Consider the following 16,798-nt stretch of genomic DNA (forward strand, 5'->3'; position numbering starts at 1 on the left):
TATGTTTCACCGGCTGCCAAAGAAAGAAGCCTTCAGGTGTATTTTCCATTCAATTCTGCCCGGAAATCTTCTGAAACCACTATTTTATTCCATTTTCGGAGTTTCTCCATCAAAATCATGAAGTGGATCACGCCCAAGGACGGGTTCTCGACGGGAATTGAGGTGTTCAATTGCATTGCCAAGGAAAAAGTCCCTCTGATCTTGAGGAGAAAACATCTGGCCACGCTGTACACCTGCGGACCGACAGTGTACGATGACACACACATAGGACATGCCAGCACTTACGTGAAACTGGACACAATCCGTCGGATACTCAACAAACACTTCGGCGTGCGTGTGTTTTCTGTGATGAACATCACGGATATCGATGATAAGATCATCCGGAGGAGTCAGGAGATGAGGTGCTCGTGGGAAGCCGTTGCCAGAGAGAATGAGGAGAAGTTCTGGAGGGATTTGAGAGCATTGGGAGTGGTTCAACCTCATGTAAAGATGCGCGTGTCTGAAAATATCGAGGAGATCGTCAAATTCATCTCCAGACTCGAGAAGAAGGGATTAGCGTACGAAGCCACAGACAATTCAGTGTACTTTAAACTCAAAGACTACAGAGGGTACGGGAAATTGCAGAAGCTATCTCAGGAAGCGGACAAGAATGCGGATTTCGCACTGTGGAAGGCAGCCAAGGAGGGAGAGCCATTTTGGGAGTCTCCCTGGGGGCCAGGACGTCCTGGGTGGCACATAGAGTGCTCAGCCATGGCGAGCAAGATCTTGGGATCGACCATTGACATCCACGCAGGTGGAATTGACCTCAGATTTCCACATCACGAGAACGAGGAAGCGCAGAGTTGCGCTTATCACGGATGTGAGCGGTGGGTGAATTACTGGCTCCACACAGGACATCTAAAGCTGTCAGGAGACGCTCAGAAGATGAGCAAATCCCTCAAAAACACAATCTCCGTGGAGGAACTCTTGTCAAAGCATTCGCCTGATCACTTCCGGATGCTGTGTCTGCTGACCAACTATCGCAGAGAGATGGTGTTCAGCGAGGAGGCCATGCAAATGGCCAGGAAGGTTCTTCAGCGCTTTCAGAACTTCTTGCAAGAAATGGAGGTCATTTTGAGCGGAAGCAGGCAAATAAATGACTTCAATCAGCAGGACATCTTTGAGAAATACTCAAAAGCCACAGAAGATGTGGATCAACATCTCAAGGATGACTTCAACATGGCCAGTGCTCTTCAGACGTTACAAGAATTTATCTCTTTCGTCAGCAAGGCAATCAATTCTGCACCTAAAGACGGAAGAAGCTCTCCAGAAATTGGAATTCTTCAGCTTTCCAAGGAGTTTGTTGAGGACACCCTGAGCAATATGGGATTTTCACTGCCCGGAAGTTCTGCAGATGCACATTCTGAGTCTTCTGAGGATGCTGTGATGGAGAAAATCCTAGAAATCCGTCAGAGATTGCGAAAGGACAGGAACTTCTCGGCTGCCGACGTCATCAGGGATGGATTGCGAGAAGCTGGACTGGAGATTAAGGATCACGGAGAGAAATCTTCATGGTCCAGACGACGATAACACTCAATTGTCCTCATGAAAGGTATATTTGTCTCACACTTTCAGCACTTTGCATTGCCCGTGAGTTCCTTTAGGGCTTTTCTCTCCATCTTCGCGCTCTCGGTGAGCAGGAAAGGCATGGGATTCCCGGTGAACTGCTCATACTTGGTGCGGAAATCCATCAGGCGGTTCTCCTTGATCTTCTCCTGGCCGGAGATGCGCAGTAAACAGTCACTTTCCCGGAAAATCAGGCGATAAGTCGCCTTCTGCTCAGCCCAAATTGGTGGGGAAATACGGAAGAAGACCACTTCCTGGCCATAATGCTCACAGCGCTGCACAATTGTGTAACTCGTGATGAACTTGTGATCCACCCAATCCCACTTCCTCACATCCAGACGCTCCAGCGAGAGAATTCCCACAGCTTCGCCACCTTTCTGAGCAAATACACCGAAACCGGCCACGAAAACACCCTTATTGGCCTGGAATTGCATCTCACAATCGCTCACAATCTCCTCATGGATGTTGATGTCCAAGAACTTCTGCTCGAGTGTCAATCCATACGCCTGTTTGCTGTTCAAAAACTCCAGCACTGACACTCTCTTCTCCTCCGTTTCAGGCAACATGCCGAGGCACATCTTCACCACTTCTCCATTCTCCACAGCCACGCTGTGCCGCAGGACATTCAAGGCGTGCTCAGGCGTCAGTTCCTGCTGTAGGAAATCCCTGCAAACGCCTTCCAGTTCCTCAACGCCGAAGCGCTTCGCCAGTTGCCACACATGCAGCATTTGTACCTAGAAGAGCCAATAAATTGTCTAGAATCCAGACGCTTGTCTTCTTCTTCTTCTTCGGGATCCGGGAAGGGTTCTCACCACGTGAACGCGACTGAGCGGAATCTCGCCTGTGTATAAATACTCCAGAAACACGCTGAAAATGAGCGGTGTTGTGTCCACGACTGAAATTCCCGCGTCTAAAGGCAGCGTCCTGATCATCCCGGTCAGAATGGGACTCGCCAGGGCGACGACGAGCCGATGCGCTGGATGAGAGATTGGTCAAAATGCAGACACTTGGCTTTCTAGGAAGAAAAGTGCCTCTGTGTCCATTTTGTAGACAAACAGGCGCATCTCTTCCGCACTTGAGCGCACAATATTCACCCGAAATTTCCTCCTCATTCTTTCCCACCGCGAACTTCAAGTCGGCCATGAATTTCGTCTCGAAAATTGTCTTGAGGCGATCCTTGAGCGTGAATCCGGCATCCTGCCAGTCACTCTCGTCACCCGCGCCACTCATGCTTTTGCCGGCCAACGACTAACTGTGCGTCACTTGAAATTCATGAGTTTTTATTTAATTACTTTACACGGTTTCTTTTTGGACAGGTTTTCCTCCTCCCCCTCCTCTCTGCTCCTCCTAAAATATATTACAACACTACTCTCATCCCTGTTTCCTCCTGCCTTGCGCCTAAGTAGAGAATCGGCTTTCTGAATACGCTATGATTTCTCCTCCTTACCCTTAACGAATACTCTTTACACAAGTTTACTTGGTTGATTGAGAGAGACTCCAGCAGCTCTTACCTGTTCTGCATAATATATAGGCCAGTCTATCTGCACGTGCCCTTCTTCGTGCGCCTCGAGCTCCGCTTGATGCGCCGCTTTGCTGAGCACTTGGCCTCCTTGGGCGCCGCGGTGGATCTCAGACTGTAGGAATTGTACACCAGCTGCGTCTCTAGGCGATTGAGCGCAATCACGGGCTGATAGAAGGCCTTCCGCCGGTTGCGCCGCTCGTCCTCCTCCTCCTTGGCCGCGTCGCTGGGCGACGTGGTGCCGTTCACCTCCTCCGGATCGTCGCTGATGAAGCAACTCTTGGCACTGATGCTCAATGTGTCGGAATCCTTCGCCACCGCCTTCGCGTCAGCCTCACTCTGCACACTCTCCGCCGACGACGACACCGTGAAGATCTCACTGGCCGGCGACGTGGCGTCCACGGCGCTGGCGCCCACGCACAAGTCCTCACTCTTCACATTCACCACCGTGTCACTGTTCGTGCTTTTGCGCACGCCGCGGCTCTTCTTCTTTGGCCAGCCCGTCCGATTGTTCTTCCTCTTCTTCGGTCCCTTCATCTCGCCCCCCGCCGACGCCACCGCCATCACCGACGCCGGTGAGGTTTCCTCCGCCGGGCGCGTCTTCTCCTCCTCCACCAGCAGACTGACAAAGTCCGGGCGTGTGTTGAGAGGCACGAACATGCTGTCGTTCGCCAGCACACTCACGTCCACACTCTCGAAGCTCTCGTTCGCCGGATCGCTGAGCAACTCCTCAATCTCGCGATTCAGCTGGGCCACATTGATATAGTCCCGCGATACCCTCTTTGGCGAGGCAGTCTTTGTTCTCCTCTCCTCGTCGCCACTCCCATTCTTCTCAGACTCACTGGCGCTCTCCTCCTTCTTGCGCTGCTGCACCAAACAGCTGAGGATGGCCAGCGTGGACGCGTGCTCGCGCGGACTCTTGCGCGGATACTCCACGTCCAGCATCTGCCGCCGCCTCTTGCTCACCTTCGCCAGCACCTCTGCCTTCTTCTTCGCCTCCTCCTTGGCCTCCGCCGCCGTCGTGGGCGCCGTCTTCGAGCCGCCCGCCGATAGGCCGCAACAATTGGCCGGCAGTGGCGGCAGCGGACCCATCTCGAACGGCAGTTTCCGATACGCCGTGCTGCCGTAGTACTCGAACACCTTCTCCCGCCCCTCGTCCTGCCTCAGGAATGCATCGTACCACGGCTCAGTCGTCGGCACGCGCTCGAAGGCGAACTTGTGCCGCGTCACTGCCTCCTTGTGTATGATCCGCGTTAGATTGGGGATCTCCGGCACGACAGGCTTCGGCGCCGCCTCCGCGTCGTTCACGTGGTTCCTCTTTCGCCTGTTAGGCCGTGCGCCGTTGGGCGGCGCGCCCATCTCGTGATTCAGCATTTCAATTTTGCTGTCCAACTCCTCCACCGGCGCTTCGCGCGTCGTGCGCGGAAACATGAAGTTGTCCGCCTCGTCGCTTAGCACGCTCAGCTCCGTCTTGCGCCGCTTCCTGATCTTCGCCACGAGATTCGACAACACCTTGGGCTTCGGCCGCCCCGGGAAGCGGTCGCGGCCCGTGTGCAGGTGCTGCTTCGTGTACGACATGCTCTTGTCAATCACCTTGTACAGCGGCTTCCCTTTGCGCCTCTCCACCAGGCACTCCTCATCCTTCGGCTCCGTGTAGTTGATCCGCTTGCACGTCTCGCGCTTGCTGCGCAGCGACGGCCCATTCTCCGCCGCCGGCGCCCTGCTCACTGTCTCGCCACTGTCACTCTTCACACCGTCAATCAGAGTATCGTAGAATGTCTCTTTCACATAGTTGGCCTCCTTGGGCGGCTTGGAGGCGCGCGTCGGACGCCTCTTGCGCGTCATCGCGTCCACGATGAACCTTACACCACGCCTGGCCACTGTCGCGCGCCTTTGCCACACGTCCAGGAGCATCGCCTCCACGGAAGACTCCTGCGAAGCGTCAAAAACACACCAATTAGTGCTTAAAAGTGGATAGTTTCAGCTAAATTCTGATTTTTCTGTGAGATTTTCGTTATCAGCCGTGTCTTAAAACGAGGAATTCTTAAAATTAAAAACCTTTTTCCCATATTTAGCTAATTTTTTTCTCTAATAACTTAATTAAATTTACTGACAATTCTTTAAAAAAAATCGTTGTAATTCTTCTCAAACTTATCTCATCATTTTTTTTATAAGTTTCTTACCGCATGATTTCTTTTCTGGCACGATTCTTATCCGATTTTCTTCTGTCTCTCCAGCAAATAATCCTGATTTTCCTCTCTTTCTCACTCTCTTAAGCTTACGAGATTCTCTGGCACTCTGTAAGAAAGTTAGGCAGCATTAATACAGTAAGCGCATATGCTTCCCTATGTTTCCCTTATCAACATCTCGAGCTGTATTGCCTCTGTTTTCAATGTTTATCAACAGAATAACACCCGAAATGCCACTGAGAAGCCCCTCGCGATTCACGCTCTCTCTCGCGCTCGATTCTCTCACTGACCGCTGAAATAGACTCGCTGTGCCTGTGACAATGCCATCCGGCGAGAGAGCGCCCCCAAATCGTCCGAAAAGTCGCTGAAAATGGCCTTTTTTCTGCCTTCCACAAGCGAGAGCGCATAAAAACAAATACACACTCCCAGCAACAGAGACAGCGTGTCTCGCCGTCTCGCTCGCGCCAATGGGCAAAAGTGCATCCCTGCCAATGGACGACGCTACGTGGCGCTTCCATGTGTTTGTGTGTTTTGAACGCGTTGCCCCTTCGATGGCACTGCGCGCCGCCAGACGACCCGTGGCCTCTCACCGAAACACCCGCTCGGACATTTTTTCTCTCACTGCCGATGCACCAATTCCCCCTTTGCCCGCCCTTTGCGTGCACACGCACGCCCTAAAGCGCTCCGCACGGCCTGAGACCCCGAGAAGCTGTCTCTGATTAGCCTAACAATTTGATTGCAGCGCTTGCTTGGTCTCAATGACCCCTTGAGTGGGTGTTTCTGGCCCACTGCGACTCTCTACGGATTTTCCCAGGTACTTTCTCGTCTCTCACAGAGGAAAATGTATTCGTGGCGCCGCGTGAAAATGCATCGATAGTCCGCGCCACGGACTGGGTGTGTTTTTTCGTCTCCCATCTTGTTTAGTCGCGAGTATCGAGGGAAAAAAGTCTCCGCAAGCAAATTTCTCATTCACTCCGCGCCACCAATACACCCAAACACCGAGTCTCTTACGCGACTCTTGGGGTCACTTTTCACACCCCCAGGGTGCAATTCTCACCTGCTCTCGGCACGCTAGGCGGTGTGGGGGCGCCAATGTGTTCACTAGCACAGCTTGAGCAGGGGATTCACGTGAATTTCCACGAGATTAAGCACTGAAACTTTTCACGTATCGATGGGAGAGTGACAATCAATCGGCCATCTTCACACACACTGACGCGCCATCTATCAAGTGAAGTTGACTGCGAACTGTTTGACGTGCCATAATTTCTCGGATTTTCACAATCTTCCATGCACTTTCCCGGAAATTAGGAAAATTTTATACTTTTTGCAACACTGTTATGACTAATTGTGTAATTTCGTGTTGTTAAATTGCGCAAAAACTTTTTTCATTTGATTAGCTTGGTAGACTTCGTCCCGCTCGCAGCGCCTCTGTCGGTGGAACTTCAACATGATGAAATTATGCCTAAAATTGTGTTTCGCTTTCAATTCTCCTATGAAAATGGCCAGAAAACTTCAATCCAATAGTTATTTAATTACAAATTATAATTAATCTGTCTATCCAGCATCCAATAATCACTACAGAGACTTGTTAAATTAATAGAAATGTGGTTTCCATCAACATAATCGTGTTGGGTTGCAGAAAGAAAATACCGTCCAAAGTAAGCACAATTCACTGCGTTTTTGGTCATCCGAACATTTTCCTCGGTGATTTTGTCTCCTTGTGCCGCCCACGGGCATCCTCAGAGGATGTGGCGTGTGAGAATCCGGTAAAATTGAGGGGGTGGTGAACAAAAGAGGCAAAATGGCTTGAGAAAAATCCCCTGCGTAGCTCAAACAGTCGAGATGGCTGACATCTCGGCCTCCCGCGGTGCTTCCGGCTGCGGGGCCACGCTCTGGGGCTGCAGTGATTGTGCTTTTAATTGTCACTGTGTCTCCGGAACTCTCTGATAGCGCGGTTTACTATGGGTGAACGGCAAATACCGGTATTTTATCATGTGCTGCAAAGGAAGAGAAGGCTCAATTTGTTGGCTTTCAGGGGTGAAAATGGGGTCGTTCACCTTGATCTGGCGCTTCATCGTTATGCAGAAGAGCGTGATGAAATACATGACGAGAATTGGCCAGAAGACGGGCACGTTGAACACCTCGAAGAAGGTACAAACGATGCCAATCACGGTGCTCTTGGCCACGGCGTACCAGAACTTGAACTCGGGCAGTCGCCGGATGAATGGACGAAACTCCTCTTTGGCGTGTGTTGGCAATTCTGGTCCTTGGTCATCTGAAAACAAACCCGCCCAAGAGGCGCATTAGACTGCGTCCGGAAAGGGGAAGTTTGCGTGGCTCTACAAACCGTCTAAATCTAGCGCTGGATCGATTTTAGGCGTGAGAAATGCAATAAAGAGGTTTAGGTGGTAAATCCCGAGGGCGTATGTGACAATGTACCAGCCCTGCTTCGTGAAGACGCGCAGCAGAAAGAGAATCACGAGAAAAACCGCTCCGCCCCATCGGACACGCGTGTGCGGCGTCAGCCGGTCGAGCTGCTGCTGGTACAACTGCAAGCCAAAAGTCAAGTGAGTCACGCGAAATCACGCGAGGAGGCAGCTGACTCACCTGAGATATTCTAAAGAAGAATTGAGATACAACATTCCGGCTGGAAGTCTCCTCGCCCATCATCTTTGCAGTCCCTCCGGAGGACTGTTCTTCTGCCGCCTCAAATAAACACCCGTCTAGCGCAGCAGCACGTGAAAGTGCATCAACGACGTTTGGTGCAGCGACTCCACTGGCAGACTGCCCACAAAATTGCCTCCTTCAGCGCGGAAAACTAATTAAATTGCGAGGATTAGCGTGAAAATTCGGGGCCCTTTTTGACACTGAACACGTCACGAGTTTCCGGAACGGCGGCGCTGGCAACCACTAAGATGTCAATTAGTGCGTAGTTTTGCGCCGAGTTGCCAGACGGCGCCCTGTGTGTGAGTGGCAAAGAAGCGTGCTGTGCGTAAATAAACAGCATTTTCTGTGGCTAAAAATCCAGCAGACGGCACAAAAACCACCCAAATCCGTGCTCTGGCACCCCAGCATTGCGGTGCGCGTGGTGATTTGCAGTGCAGTGTGATATTTGAGTGGGAAAAACAGCTGAGAAGTGCGAGCCGCCTGTGACAAGTCGGGGCGCCCCCATTGTTTCAATGGCGTCTGACGATGAAATCGAGTCGTTCACCGGTAATGCACTTTTTCCACTGCATTTTCCGCACTTTTCCCCCTCCGCGGCCGCCCAGTGAGCGCCAGATCGGCGATTTTCGCGGGCGCTGTGAAGAAAGGCGCGCCCCCGGCGGCGGCGGAGGGGCGAGGAAGAGTGTATTGTTTGGGTGCGCGCGGGGAGGGAAGAGGGAGGCTTCAGGTGGGCAAAGAGAAGAGAAAGAGAGAGCAAAAAGAAGCCACTCGCGAACGGTAATTGCGAGTGTTGGAAGAGAAAAAAAGGCAGCGAAGAAGAACGACTTCTGTGTTCTCGTCACTCATGATGTTTTTTGGGCTTCTCTTTTGCAGCCGAAGACGCTCAGCGTGAGGAGTTCGAGGGCGGAGGCGGCGGGGAGGCGTCCGGAGACTCCGACGAGGCACTGGAGAAAGTGAGGAATGTAAGTGGATTTCCAGAAATTGCGAGATATTCTAAAAAGTCATCAAACTAGAAGATTCCCCTCGAATTTTCACCTTCTCGAGGCATTTCCTACATCTTGACCAGTGAATCTTGGAGATTTTCAGAAATTTCTATTGTTCAACCTTTCTTGGAATTTGAGATCTATAATTACACATTAATAATACCTTCAGAACGTGTTTACGCTCTTTCACGATGATTTTAAGGGGCAATTTTTCGCACTCGAATTCACTTCTTGAAAATTGTTTCTTTGTTGCGTAATAAATTGTCGACTACTGCTATTGGAAAATTTAATTTTCTCCAAATCTGACGCCGAAATTTCTTTAACATAGAATTAAGGGCGTCTTATATGCCTTTTATGATTATAACGAAATGAAAACAGATTTCTTTATCGTTTGATAAATTTCTAATTCATTCATGTTGAGGTTCTTATTCATCCTTGACGATTGGTTTATTTGACTAGTTATGCAGAAATAATAAGTCAAATATGTTTATTTCGTCCGAAATATTGAGCTAAATTATGATTTTTGGGTTTACGAAAAGCATTAAAGACCGGCTTTTGGCATTGAATTTGCTTGCAGGACGACGACGACGATTACGAGCCGGAGGATGGACGCAAGAAGAAGAAGGGGAAGAAGCGCAAGCTGAAGAATGAGCGCGGGAAGAAGAAGAAAAAGAAGAAGAAGAACGACAGCGGCGACGAGAGCGATTATCCGCATGAGGAGGCGGCGGCCGGCGATTCGGACTACTCGACGCCGAAGCGCGGTCGAAAGAAGCGCGAGAGTGAGAAGCGTCACCAGCAGAATCCGCCGTCCAACTCGGGCGCCTCGGGCTCCGGTGGCATGCCGACGGTGGAAGAGGTGTGCGAGTCCTTTGACATCACGGACATCCCGATTGAGTACAGCGAGGCGGACTTCCAGAACCTGGTGACGTACAAGATGTTCCAGATGCACGTGCGACCGATTCTGCAGAAGGAGAACCCACGCGTGCCCATGTCCAAGCTGATGATGCTGGTGGGCGCCAAGTGGCGCGAGTTCACGGAGCTGAATCCGCACCTGCAATCGGAGGAGGTGCGCGAGGAGGAGATCTCGGCGCCGCCGTCGCCTGAGTATCAGCCCAAGCCGAGCCGCAGTCGCGCCAAGGCAGACAAGGCGGAGGAGTATGCTGGCGAGGAGGACGAGGAGGAGGATGAGGAGGAGCAGAAGTCGAAGAAGAAGCGTGGCCGCTCGGGCGCCAGCAAGAAGGGCCGGCGATCGTCGGGCAAGGTGCCGACGCTGAAGATCAAGTTTGGCAAGAGGCGCCACGGCAGCTCGGATGACGATGCGGACGGTGCGTCGGCGGGCTCTGAGCGGGACTCGGACGTGGAGTTCGAGAAGATGCTGCAGAAGTCGGAGGAGCAGAGCCCGAAGCGCGTGGAGAAGGCGGAAGAGAGTGTGGAGGGTGCGCAGCCGGCGGTGCGGAAGAAGGCAAAGACGAAGATTGGGAACAAAAGCAAGAGGAAGGGCAAGAAGACCACCAACCGCTTTCCAGATGGCGAGGAGGGCGAGCAGGAGCACCAGGACTACTGTGAGGTGTGTCAGCAGGGCGGCGAGATCATCCTGTGCGACACGTGTCCGCGCGCTTACCATCTCGTGTGCCTCGATCCGGAGCTCGAGGAGGCGCCCGAGGGCAAGTGGTCGTGCCCGCACTGTGAGGCTGACGGCCCGGTGGAGCAGGATGAGGATGAGCACCAGGAGTTCTGCCGTGTGTGCAAGGATGGCGGCGAGTTGCTGTGCTGTGACTCGTGTCCGTCGGCGTATCACACGTTCTGCCTCAATCCGCCGCTCTCTGACATTCCCGACGGTGACTGGAAGTGTCCGCGGTGCAGCTGCCCGCCGCTCAACGGAAAGGTGCAGAAGATCCTCACGTGGCGCTGGACCGAACAGCCGCCGGCCACGGAGCCCAGCACGTCCAAGAAGACCAAGGGTGTGCGGCGCCGCGAGTACTTCGTGAAGTGGCACGAGAGGAGCTACTGGCACTGCGACTGGATCACCGAGCTGCAATTGGACGTCTATCATCCGCTCATGTTCAGGTCAGTGTGATTCACAATTTGAGAATCTTCAGTTTTTTAAAGCCCTCCAATTGCATTCACGTCACTATTTGCATACTAACTGACTAAAAATGTGCTTTCTTGCAGATACTACACGCGCAAGTACGACATGGAGGAGCCGCCAAAGCTGGAGGAGATGCTGGACGAGTCGGACAGTCGGTACAAGAGGATCCTTAAGCACAAGGGCGGCAAGGAGGACGACGAGGATCTGAATCTCGAGGAGCGCTACTACAAGTATGGTGTGAAGCCCGAGTGGCTGATCATCCATCGCGTGATCAATCACCGCACAATGCGCGATGGCAGGACGCTGTATCTGGTGAAGTGGCGCGATCTGGCGTACGATCAGGCGACTTGGGAGGAGGAGAGCGAGGATATCCCGGGCTTCAAGTTGGCCATTGAGTACTACATGGACTTGCGGATGGCGTGCACGCAGGACACGACGGTGAAGCGGAAGGGCAAGAAGGGGCGCAAGAGTCGCGCCAAGGAGCTGGAGGATGAGGACAAGTTTATACCCAGACGCTACACGCCGCCGCCGGAGAAGCCGATCACGGATCTGAAGAAGAAGTACGACATTCAGCCGTCTTACATCTCAGACACGGGCATGCAGCTGCACTCGTATCAGCTGGAGGGCATCAACTGGCTGCGCTACAGTTGGGGCCAGGGCATCGACACAATTCTGGCGGACGAGATGGGTCTGGGCAAGACCATCCAGACGGCCACGTTTCTCTACTCGCTGTACAAGGAGGGACACTGCAAAGGACCCTTCCTGGTCGCCGTGCCGCTCTCGACGATCATCAATTGGGAGCGAGAGTTTGAACTGTGGGCACCCGACTTCTACTGCATCACATATGTGGGCGACAAGGACTCCAGGGCGGTGATTCGGGAGAATGAGCTGTCCTTCGAGGAGGGTGCAGTGCGCTCTGGACGTCCGGGGAAGTTCAAGGCGGCCAGCATGAAGTTTAACGTGTTGCTGACGAGTTACGAGCTGATTAGCATCGATGCGGCGTGTCTGGGCAGCATTGATTGGGCTGTGCTGGTGGTGGACGAGGCGCACAGGCTGAAGAGCAACCAGAGCAAGTTCTTCCGCATTCTGGCCAACTACAACATTGCATACAAACTGCTGCTGACGGGAACGCCGCTGCAGAACAATCTGGAGGAGTTGTTCCATCTGCTGAACTTCCTCTCCAAGGACAAGTTCAACGATCTGGCGGCATTTCAGAGTGAATTTGCCGATGTGTCCAAGGAGGAGCAGGTGAAGCGTCTGCACGAGATGCTGGGGCCGCACATGTTGCGTCGCCTGAAGGCCGACGTGTTGAAGAACATGCCGTCAAAGTCGGAGTTTATTGTGCGCGTGGAGTTGTCGCCGCTGCAGAAGAAGTACTACAAATACATCCTGACCAGAAACTATGAAGCACTGAATTCGAAGAGCGGCGGCGGCGCCTGTTCGCTGCTCAATGTGATGATGGACTTGAAGAAGTGCTGCAACCATCCGTACTTGTTCCCCTCGGCGGCCGAGGAGGCGCCTCTGGGCCCCGGCGGTGGCTATGAGTTGCAGAGCTTGATGAAGGCGGCGGGAAAGCTGGTGCTGCTGTCGAAGATGCTGAAGTTGCTGAAGGAGCAGGGACACAGGGTGTTGATCTTCTCGCAGATGACCAAGATGCTGGATATTCTGGAGGATTATCTGGAGGGTGAGGGATACAAGTATGAGAGAATTGACGGATCCATCACGGGAGCGCTGCGTCAGGAGGCTATTGATCGCTTCAATGCTCCGGGAGCAGCTCAATTTGTCTTCCTGCTGTCCACCAGAGCGGGTGGATTGGGCATCAATCTGGCCACAGCGGACACGGTGATCATCTATGATTCCGATTGGAATCCACATAATGACATTCAGGCGTTCTCGCGTGCGCACAGAATTGGTCAGGCGAACAAGGTGATGATCTATCGATTTGTGACGAGAAATTCAGTGGAGGAGCGCGTGACGCAAGTGGCCAAGCGGAAGATGATGCTGACACACTTGGTGGTGCGTCCGGGAATGGGTGGGAAGGGAGCCAATTTCACCAAGCAGGAACTGGATGACATTCTGCGATTTGGCACGGAGGAGCTGTTCAAGGAGGACGAAGGCAAGGAGGAGGAGGCGATTCACTATGACGACAAGGCGGTGGCCGAACTGCTGGATCGCTCGAATAAGGGCATTGAGGAGAAGGAGAGCTGGGCCAATGAGTATTTGTCATCCTTCAAGGTGGCATCGTATGCAACGAAGGAGGAGAATGAGGAGGACATGGACACGGAGATCATCAAGCAGGAGGCGGAGAATTCAGATCCGGCGTACTGGGTGAAATTGCTGAGGCATCACTATGAGCAGCACCAGGAGGACTTGGGACGCACTCTGGGCAAGGGGAAGCGCGTTCGGAAGCAGGTGAACTACACAGATGGCGGTGTTGTGGCCACGGAATCGCGTGAGGACACGAATTGGCAGGAGAATGTGTCCGACTACAATTCGGACTTCTCGGCGGGCAGCGATGAGGACAAGGAGGATGATGATTTTGATGAGAAGAACGAGAATGCTGACCTGAGTCGGCGCAGCAAGCGTCGAATGGAGCGGAAGGAGGACAGAGATCGTCCACTGCCGCCGCTCTTGGCGCGCGTCGGTGGGAATATCGAGGTGTTGGGCTTCAATGCCAGGCAGAGGAAGAGCTTCCTGAATGCCATCATGCGGTACGGCATGCCGCCGCAGGATGCCTTCAACTCGCAGTGGCTGGTGAGGGATTTGCGCGGGAAGAGTGAGAGGAACTTCAAGGCATACGTGTCGCTCTTCATGAGACACCTGTGCGAGCCGGGAACGGACAATGCGGACACCTTTGCCGATGGCGTGCCGAGAGAGGGATTGAGTAGACAGCATGTGTTGACGAGGATTGGCGTGATGAGCCTAATCAGGAAGAAGGTGCAGGAGTTTGAGCACATCAATGGATATTACAGCATGCCGGAGTTGATCAGGAAGCCGTGTGAGCCTGTGAAGCCCATTGTGATCAATGATGGAGAGAAGAGTGCCACCACGAGCACCAGTGCCACACCGGCGACATCGGCGGCGGCCAGCCCGATTCCTCAGGTGGACAAGGAGGGCGAGAAGGAGGCACCGGAGAAGGAGGAGGAGAAGCCCGAGAAGAAGGACGAGGAGAAGCCAGCTGAGGAGACTCAGGGTGGTGAGAAGAAGGAGGAATCTGGCGAGGAGAGTGATGCGAAGGACGTGAAGGCTGAGGATGTGAAGCAAGAGTCCACGGCGGAGAATCCTGAGGAGGCTGACAAGCCTGAGGCTGACGCCAAGACGGATTCGGTGAAGAGTGAGAAGGCGGCGTCACCGAAGAAGGACGACGACGACGATGTGGTGGTGGTGAAGGATGATTATGAGAGCAATGTGAAGAAGGAGGAAAAGACGGAGATGAAGATTGATGAGAATCTCGAGGTGCACAAGCGCAACTTCATGTTCAACATTGCCGATGGAGGCTTCACGGAGCTGCACACGCTGTGGCTGAATGAGGAGAAGGCGGCAGTGCCGGGGCGGGAGTACGAGATCTGGCACAGACGTCACGATTACTGGCTGCTGGCGGGCATCGTCACACATGGATATGGCAGATGGCAGGACATTCAGAATGACATTCGCTTCGCGATCATCAATGAGCCGTTCAAGATGGACGTGGGCAAGGGAAACTTCCTGGAGATCAAGAACAAGTTCCTCGCCAGGCGCTTCAAGCTGCTGGAGCAGGCGCTGGTGATTGAGGAGCAGCTGAGGCGGGCGGCGTATCTCAATCTCACGCAGGACCCCAATCATCCGGCGATGTCGCTGAATGCTCGCTTTGCGGAAGTCGAGTGTCTGGCCGAGAGCCACCAGCATCTCAGCAAGGAGTCGCTGGCGGGCAACAAGCCGGCCAATGCGGTGCTGCACAAGGTGTTGAATCAGCTCGAGGAGCTCCTGTCGGACATGAAGAGCGACGTGTCTCGTCTGCCGGCCACTCTGGCCAGGATTCCGCCCGTGGCGCAGCGTCTGCAGATGTCTGAGCGCTCCATTCTGTCCCGCTTGGCGGCCACGGCGGGAAATGTGCCCAATGCTGGTGAGTAGACGACGAGAGAGTGATGTGGAATTGGAATTCTGGACTAATTGTTTATTGGTTTGCAGCACAAAATATGCCCCAATTTCCCACCGGATTCCAGGGCGCTGCATTGTCGTCATTTGGCGGACCGGCGAGCAACTTTGGCAACTTCAGGCCACAATTCTCTGTTCCCGGACAACCGGCCACTGGATTTCCCTCATCTCAGGTGAGTTCTATGTGATGATTTTGATCAGCTGTTGCTTCACCTCTTTCACCAGCACTTCTTCCGTCCGCATATTGTGTCCTTTATCCTGTTTCTGGTCTCGATCCTTCCTTGCCTATCCCGAAGTTCTGTCAGCGAACATTCCACAAAAAAAAAACAGAAGACTTCAGGGGTGTTTCTTTTTATTGGTCTTTCAGTAAACACAATTGTCAGCTCTAAACTCAACATAAATAGCTGCATGTTTGATCCCGAGAGGCGGATAAATCAGCATAATTAGCAAATATATTTCACACAACACGTCTATATTTAATGACAGATGAATTGTCACCACAGATTTCTTAAGAGGGTTCTTATCACTTATATTTTTAGGTTGCATAATGAATATTTTTTAATTATATTATAGTTTGTAATGGAGTTTCTTTGCCCTTAAATTTTTCTCTTTGGTAAATTATTAGTTTTCCTCAAAACCCTTTGTTCAGGGGTTGTTTTTTTTTGTTTTTAATCACTTTATCTCTTCAGTATTCTGTGTCCCGCTCATCAACCTTCTTTTTGTTCCCATTCGTCGTTTTTTTCTTTCGTCATTTATGATTAAAGACGCGTAACGAGTAAGGAATTTTAAATTTACCAACATTCCCCAAAATAGTGAGTGAATAATAAAAATGATGAAGCATAAAATGGTTGGCATAAGTATTAAATTGAGGGTGATTTCTTTGGCTGGCATTGAGCACAACACTTGACGCAATCATCTGTCGTGTGACCGAAGTGACCGAAGTGACGGCAACTGCTGCACTTCCAGCAATTGGCGCTTAATTAATGAATTTCACGTTTAGGGGTAAGTTTTTTTTTGCTCAGCAGGTAAAAAAGTTTTCACCGTGACACGCTGATTTAGAGCTTTTTCTGCACGGTGTTTTTTTTTTGGTTCTCCGGCGCTTTTGCCAATTAATGCGGTGTGGTTTTCGCCTCTGATGTTTGCCTCTCATGCTTAACTAATTTCTGGGGCAATGCAATAATTCTCCCATGCAATTCGTACACACACACACATTCCGCGATGACCGAAATGAAGCTGCAAAAAGGCGTGAATTTTGAGGGAAATTCACCTTAAATTATTACATTGGTTGGTTTGGTTTACAATTTAATTTTGGTGCTCATTCAATTGCGAAAGTATGCAGATGAATTTAATTTAATTGCTGAATTTGGGTTAATGAATCAATCCATGTTTTATGTGTCATGCTATTTTATGCATATTGACTTGTATTGGCTTAGCAGAGATTTCATCAGCAGAGTGTGTTTGTCGACTCTCAGGACTGTGGCGCTTTTCCTTTGACGCCCGGAAGGTGAGGAAAAACTGATAATTTTTCTGCTCTGCGTGACATTTTGTCCAGACACTTGTTCAATTTGTCTCATCTCTCGAAATGCCTCCCCGCCAATTTCCCAGTCACCTTGAC

General features: G+C 52.0%; 4 protein-coding genes across 4 annotated transcripts; 2 read left to right on the top strand and 2 right to left on the bottom strand.

Moving 5' to 3' along the window:
- The first annotated feature begins 18 nt into the window (after positions 1 to 18).
- Positions 19 to 2,278, top strand: LOC132255636 (cysteine--tRNA ligase, mitochondrial). Its single transcript, XM_059751740.1, has 2 exons — positions 19 to 1,591; positions 2,165 to 2,278. The coding sequence occupies exon 1, from the start codon at positions 118 to 120 to the stop codon at positions 1,567 to 1,569; it is 1,452 nt and encodes a 483-aa protein (XP_059607723.1). The 5' UTR covers positions 19 to 117; the 3' UTR covers positions 1,570 to 1,591; positions 2,165 to 2,278.
- A 590-nt stretch (positions 2,279 to 2,868) lies between these two features.
- On the bottom strand, positions 2,869 to 6,530 carry LOC132255710 (uncharacterized). Its single transcript, XM_059751833.1, has 3 exons — positions 6,371 to 6,530; positions 5,308 to 5,422; positions 2,869 to 5,056 (listed from the first exon to the last, which is right to left on the bottom strand). The coding sequence occupies exon 3, from the start codon at positions 5,036 to 5,038 to the stop codon at positions 3,143 to 3,145; it is 1,896 nt and encodes a 631-aa protein (XP_059607816.1). The 5' UTR covers positions 5,039 to 5,056; positions 5,308 to 5,422; positions 6,371 to 6,530; the 3' UTR covers positions 2,869 to 3,142.
- A 278-nt stretch (positions 6,531 to 6,808) lies between these two features.
- LOC132256480 (protein RER1) lies at positions 6,809 to 8,199 on the bottom strand. Its single transcript, XM_059752915.1, has 4 exons — positions 7,921 to 8,199; positions 7,661 to 7,862; positions 7,371 to 7,588; positions 6,809 to 7,310 (listed from the first exon to the last, which is right to left on the bottom strand). The coding sequence occupies exons 1-4, from the start codon at positions 7,981 to 7,983 to the stop codon at positions 7,236 to 7,238; spliced, it is 558 nt and encodes a 185-aa protein (XP_059608898.1). The 5' UTR covers positions 7,984 to 8,199; the 3' UTR covers positions 6,809 to 7,235.
- Positions 8,200 to 8,242: 43 nt separating this feature from the next.
- Positions 8,243 to 16,050, top strand: LOC132256479 (chromodomain-helicase-DNA-binding protein Mi-2 homolog). Its single transcript, XM_059752914.1, has 6 exons — positions 8,243 to 8,526; positions 8,851 to 8,939; positions 9,538 to 11,027; positions 11,133 to 15,151; positions 15,217 to 15,356; positions 15,551 to 16,050. Exons 1-6 carry the CDS (start codon positions 8,493 to 8,495, stop codon positions 15,551 to 15,553), a joined length of 5,775 nt encoding a protein of 1,924 aa, XP_059608897.1. The 5' UTR covers positions 8,243 to 8,492; the 3' UTR covers positions 15,554 to 16,050.
- Positions 16,051 to 16,798: the final 748 nt, after the last annotated feature.

Source organism: Phlebotomus argentipes, unplaced genomic scaffold, assembly GCF_947086385.1.
Source record: "Phlebotomus argentipes unplaced genomic scaffold, Phlebotomus argentipes genome assembly contig_5, whole genome shotgun sequence".
Lineage (NCBI taxonomy): Eukaryota > Metazoa > Arthropoda > Insecta > Diptera > Psychodidae > Phlebotomus > Phlebotomus argentipes.